The sequence below is a fragment of the Neophocaena asiaeorientalis genome, unplaced genomic scaffold (genome assembly GCF_003031525.2).
Source record: "Neophocaena asiaeorientalis asiaeorientalis breed wild unplaced genomic scaffold, Neophocaena_asiaeorientalis_V1.1 scaffold444, whole genome shotgun sequence".
Taxonomy (NCBI): Eukaryota; Metazoa; Chordata; class Mammalia; order Artiodactyla; family Phocoenidae; genus Neophocaena; species Neophocaena asiaeorientalis.
Window position 1 is genome coordinate 16,814 of NW_020172466.1, and position 6,752 is coordinate 23,565.

Below are 6,752 nucleotides of genomic sequence, written 5' to 3' on the forward strand. Positions count from 1 at the left end.
ACCTTCAGGAAATTAATACCTGTCAGTCTAAACACAAAGGAATCTTGAGTCATAAAAAAATGGTATGATTATTTTAAACTGTTTATATAGTATTTATCTTTGTTCCTTATTTTCATGGTATTTTTAAAAGGTATAAATTAGCTCTGGCATAGTAGGCAATATTCAAATAACAATAATATTTCAATTAATACCAAAAGAAGCAATGGTTTTGAGAACGAAGGTTCTATCACAGTCTGATTTTGCAAGTTACAACTTTGGTCTAAACTAAATACAGTCAACTCTATGTTATCTGTGTACTAAAAGGGAAGCACTGTTCTACAAATAATAGAAAATAATTGCATACCAAATTTGGATTTACATTTAAATAAATCTCATTCTGATGATCTTAAAAATCATTACATAAAACAGTGAGACCATCCTTTAAAAGATCCTACTATCCAATTTTCCTATCTTGTCTCTGATCAACAACTATGTATCTTACTCCATGCTAGGAATGGACATCATTACTTTCATAGACTAATGCAAAAGATGAGATTTATAACAAGCAAGCTTCTCTTAAAACTTGCTGGTTATACCTAGGGCAGAGAATAATCTCAGATGGCTATAAATTTACAAATACAGATACCCGAAAGCTGTCCTACAGGGCTAATTTGTGAGATGAAGAATCTGAGCAAGTAAATATACTTGGGGGGAAGGAAAGGTGAGTAGGGGAAAAAATCAACAGTGGGTTGGGGGTATTGATTTGAGACATATCTGATGGGGAGGTGGGCAAGTACAAAGGCAGTGGTGGATGGAATGGGCTAGTAGCAAAGGTACCAGTTTGCAGGAAGGAATCTTAAGACTCAGATAGGTAGGGGGTGAGTTATGGCAGAGTCACCAAAAAGCCTGCAAATTCGTATTTCAGTGACTCCGCCCACGACTGAAAGAATCAATTTTTTGTTCAGCATTTTATAAGGGAAACTATGTGTTATATTTCTTGCAAATATGGTTACTTATAAAATTCTCAAGCCATGCCCTTCATAATGCTCATAGGTTGGCCAGTTAGCCGAGTACACAGTAGAAATTCAGTTAAGTGTTGGTCAGGCAAAAGATGGTTTACATCTCTGTTTAGGAATAATTATTTTAAACTTAACAGGGACTGACTTTTAGTTTATGACAGGTTTGAATAAAGATTCATTTCAGCCCTAAGTAAACTTTTAAAAGTCAGAACAAACAAGACTTCCCTAAAGTGGAGTCTGACTTAAATGGTAGGTTTAAGTAGTAACTGACCTCTAACCACCCAGCTCACAACAGCTAAAAGGCAATGGATAACCAAGTTTTCTTTAATTTACAACCCAACTAGTGCCTAACTGGCAGAAACAAATTTAGGATAGGTCCACAGAAACTCCTGTAATCAGCTTAAGGAGAGGATCAACTTTAATACAGGTCAAACCTTAAATTAACTTTTAGAGAATAAAACTCTATGAATCCCAATGTACTGGGTCACTTTAAATAGTATGATCAATAATAAGAATTTTTAAGTTTCAGAGTTGACAAGAGTTTGATAGCAGCTTTGATTATAGTCATCTCAAAGAAGTAAGCTCATTGACATCAACTGTCTCATTCTACCGTTTGGCAATTGTCAATACTGATGTACCTTTTGGATATGCTGGTGAGATGATCAAAACCTTCTTAGTCCTAGAAGCTAAGGAATACAACCTACTTACTGCTTTTGTTATGCAGTACATTTCCAGTGAGCATTCAAACACATCCCAGTAGTTCTAAAAATCTTACTAGATGCAACAGCAGCTGCTCCACCTGCTCCAGGGAAATTTAATCCAAACCCCAATGCTGTACCACCAAGCATTCCAGCCAAAGTTGTAGAGGCACCAACTGCAGAGAACAACATAATATTACCTATTACTCTTTTAATCAAAAACAGTGAATGAAGAATTTCTATAGGGTATTTTTCATCTGAGTCCTTTAGTAACTTTGGCTAAGCCTCAAAAACCTACAGTCAATCCATTTATATGAAAAGTCCAGAAAAGGCATAGATAGAGACAGAAAACAGATTAGTAGTTGTCTCGGGCTGAGAGATCTTACTGGGATGATAGAAATGTTCTAAAACTGCACTATGGTGAGAGTTACACAATTCGGTAAATTGATTAAAAATCACTGAACTATACACTTACATTAATTTTATGACATGTAGATTATATCTCATTAAAGTTGATTTTAAAAACACTGTGGTCAAGGTTTCTTTTCATTTTGTAGGCAAGGACATCAAAGACAGGAAAGAAAAAAGAAACCTGTCAAAAGTCAGAAGTCGGACTTACCCAGTGGCACAGTGGTTAAGAATCCACCTGCCAATGCAGGGGACACACGTTCAAGCCCTGGTTCGGGAAGATCCCACATGCCGTGGAGCAACTAGGCCCGTGCGCCACAACTACGGAGCCTGAGCTCTAGAGCCCGCGAGCCACAACTACTGAGCCCACACGCTGCAACTACTGAAGCCTGCACACCTAGAGCCCATGCTCCCCAACAAGAGAAACCACCGCAATGAGAAGCCCACGCACCGCAACAAAGAGTAAGCCCCCGCTTGCCGCAACTAGAGAAAGCCTGCACGCAGCAACAAAGACCAAGTGCAGCCCAAAATTAATTAATTAATTAATTAATTAATTTTTTAAAAAAGGTCAGAAGTCAAGTCTTTGATTGGCAATGGAATTCATTCAATAATTTTAATTCCCAACCTCAGACATGGTCATATTCACAAAATCTATTATACTTGAGAAGAATATTGCTTACATATATCAAAAGGTTTCCAGAATCTCAGTCATGTCTCAGGAATGGAACTGTATCTACTTGGAAGAAAATACAATTCAAGTGGCAACCTGCAATTTCAACTAATGTTCCACCTACGCCAACTGCACAAGGCAATGGGGGATGGCGGCCGCCATTTTTCAGGCTCACCTAGGCATCAGCAATTCCTGGCAAGTTTTATTCCCAGAAATGGTGACAGGTTTGCTATAACAGGGCTTTGGGAGGGCCATATTACTGCTAGGATTACAATAACAAACTCTAATGATGAACATCATGGCACTGTGAAGATGCCGCAAAAGCACAAGCAGCATATATGGACCTGTAAGAAAGAATTGCCTAAGATATATACAGAAGTCAGTATTCTCACCATTTGTTATTACTCTACTAATGGAAGAGGTGTAGCAAAGAAGTTGGGGTTACAAGATAATTAACGCCCCACTTCTCAGCTCAAAGCATCCAGATGTTCATCTTTAAGGGGAGAGAACCGGAGACATCACACAGTGTCATTAAAGCTCAAAACTACAGCTGGTCCTTTTGTCATGTAACACTTCTGATAAGTAAAATATAAGGACTGCAAACCTGGTCTATATAGAAGAATAAAATACAGCAAGGCTTCAACATTTATTTCCCATTTTATCTTATTCACATGGACAATAAGACTTCTTCCCTTCAGACATACTTGGCGAAACTTCCACTCTTCCCATTCGCTTCAAAACATTACACTGTTAATGAATTATATGCTTAAAATCATCACTTTAAGCTGTAATAATCATGTTAATATAAAATTCATAGTGAAAGCCATGATAATCAGGTTTTTAGCATAGCTGCTATTGATATCAACAGTTACAAACGGGATCAAGCATAATGATAATTTATGAGACGTCGGAGATCCATAGCTTATACTGGCCAATTGAGTTAAGTGGCCTGATGCGAAATAATAGTATTTTCTTTGCAACCAGTAACTTACATGAGAGCCCAGTAGCAGCAGTGGAGGTAGAAACATTTGAAAATGAGGTAAACAGCATGGTGCTTGAACTAGTAGCGGTAGCAACAGTAGATGCTGGAACCAACCCTAAATTAAAGTAACAAGCAGAAAAATATGTCAATAAAAATAAGTTTTAATAAGTAAAACACCATTATAACAAACTTCACTTATATGGAGAAATAACAACAAAGCAAGGAAAATCAAGTACCCTGATATTTAATAAATCTGACATAGTAAAATCCCGATTTAAAAAATAGTTCATCAGTACTGCTTAGTATAGCCAGCCTTCTAGCACCATCATAAGAAAGAAACTCTACTAAAAAAGTAAGCAACCTAACAGGGGGGTCCACTTCCAAATTTGTGACATAAGAAGTCCTAGGGACCCATTCCCCAGTGAAGCAACCATAACCGGTAAAAAATATTTTTTTAAAAAAATTGAAATCTCTGGAAATTGTCCTGAAGGTACAGCAAATAAAGAAACATTTATTCAAGAAAATCTGCTAAAATTCAGTAATACAGGTGAGAGTCTACAGCATATGAATCATAACCCACGCTCTTCCCTCCATCCCCTTGTTCCCCTTGAGAGAAGCTACACTCCAGGCAGGAGTCGACAAGAAGACTGGACTCCCTCTTCCCTCAGCTCCCAACCAAGGAATACAGTATCTCATTAGGAGGGGAAGCAGCCAGCATTCCTCATCACCCCTGACACACAGTTAAAGGATTGAAATTCCTGGTGAGTACAGCCAAGAGCTGAGGGGCTCCTTTCCTCCAGTAAGCCCCCACTCATAGGGCAGAGGGTCTACACCAGGCACAGTAGGCTTGCAATGCTGGAGCCCCATCAATCACCCTGACTGCCCTGCCCCAGCTTACCTGTAGGGCTGAGGTTGCATGCCGGAAGAGAGAAGCAAGAAGATCAGAAGCAACGGTCACTGCCCAGCACCCAAAGCACTGGTTCGAAGATTTTACCCAGGGATAAAGGTAGCCCATAAGAACAGAAAGCTATGTCTAGAAGAACTGACTTTATTTGAAACAGAGTATGAGGAAGTTCAAGCCAAAGGACTCTCTCGAAAAAAAATAGAGATTTTGGTGGTAAGCAATTAAGAGGAAGTAAGCTTCATGAGAGCAACATTTAGGCTGCAGGCCAGCCAGTTTAGCAGAGATAACCAGGGAAAGAGAAGGCTGAAAAGAGCCCTCCTGAGGATCAGAAAAATTAAGTACTGATACATGAATGAATCTTGAAAACATTTTGCTAAATGAAAGAAGCCAGACACAGAAGGCCACATATTGTATGATCCCATTTATATGAAATGTCCAGAAGAGGTAAATCCATAGACAGAAAGTATATTAGTGGTTACCAGGAGCTGGAAAGAGAAGGTAATGGGAGGTGACTGCTAATGGTTACAGGGTTTCTTTTTGCAGTGATGAGAATGTTCTTGAATTACATAGTGGTGATAGTTGCACACTCTGTGAATATGTTTAAAAGAAACACTGGATTGTACAGTTTAAAAGCATGACTTTTAAGATATACGAATTATACCTCAATTATGCTGTTATTTAAAAAATACATGATCATCTCAATAGAAGCAGAAAAAGCATCTGAGAAAATCCAACACTTTTTCACGATGAAAACACTCAACAAACTAGAAAGAGAAGGGAACTTCCTCAACATGATAAAGGGCATTTATGAAAAACCTACAGCTAACGTCATGCTTAACAGTGAAAAACGGAATACTCTTCCACTGCCATCAAAAACAAAACATGGATGTCTGCTCTTACCACTTAAATTCAACAACACACTGGAAGCTTTAGCCAGGACAATTAGGCAAGAAGACGAATAAAGGATACCAGATTGCAAAGTAAGAAGTAAAATTATCTCTATAAACAGATGACATGATCATGAATACAGAAAATTCTAAGGAACCCATAAAAAAATCTGGAGAAAAACAAATATCATATATTAACGCATATATGTGGAATCTGAAAAAATTGGTACAGACGACCTTATTTACAGAGCAGAAATAGAGACACAGACGTAGAGAGAACAAACGTATGGATGCCAAGGGGGAAAGTGGGGGGTGGGATGAATTGGGAGATTGGGATTGACATATATACACTATTGATACTATGTATAAGATAGATAACTAATGAGAACCTACTGTATAGCACAGGGGACTCTACTCAATGCTCTATGGTGACCTGAATGGGAAGGAAATCCAAAAAAGAGGGGATGTATGTATAAGTATAGCTGATTCACTTTGCTGTACAGTATAAACTAACACAATATTGTAAAGCAACTATACTCCAATAAAAAACATGTATTAGAACAATGAACAAGTTCTGCAAAGTTGCAGGATACAAGATCAATATAAAAATAAATTTCAATTCTATATATTATCAATGAACAATCCAAAAATGAAATTAAGAATATAATTCCATTTACGATTGTTCAAAATGAATAAAATAGTTAAGAACAAATCTAACAAAACAAGTGTAAGGCTTGTATCCAGAAAAATAAAAAACATTATTGAAAGAAATTAAAGGCATCCTAAATAAACAGAAAGCTCTCATGTTCATGGATCAGATAATTTTATATTGTTAAGATGGTATGGTAGACAGAAAAATGGTCCCCAAAGATGGCCACATCCTAATACCCAGAGTCTGTGAACGTATTACCTTACTTGACAAGAGACTTTACAAATGAAGTGAAGGTTAAGTAACTTGGAAGAGGGAGATTATCCTGGATTATCCAGGTAAGCAAAATCTAAGGACATGAATCCTTAAAAGTAGAGATCCTTTCCAGGCTGTGGTCAGAAGGAGATGGTGACTACAAAAGAATAGTCAGGGGATTTCCCTGGTGGTCCAGTGGGTAAGACTGTGCTTCCACTGCAGGGGGCACAGGTTTGATCCCTGGTAGAGAAACAAAGATCCCGCGTGCTTCGCAGTGAAGCCAAAAAAAAAAAAAAAAAAA

The 6,752-nt window shown here is 37.9% G+C and overlaps 1 protein-coding gene across 1 annotated transcript in view; it reads right to left on the reverse strand.

Annotated features, from left to right (window-relative positions):
- Positions 1-6,752, reverse strand: part of NUP62CL (nucleoporin 62 C-terminal like) — a 43,632-nt gene that overhangs the window by 12,291 nt on the left and 24,589 nt on the right. The window contains exons 4-5 of the mRNA XM_024738144.1: positions 3,767-3,871; positions 1,774-1,872 (exon numbers count right to left, since the gene is read on the reverse strand). Of these exons, the coding sequence (XP_024593912.1) occupies positions 1,774-1,872; positions 3,767-3,871 (204 nt within the window). The remainder of the gene's footprint in view (positions 1-1,773; positions 1,873-3,766; positions 3,872-6,752) is intronic.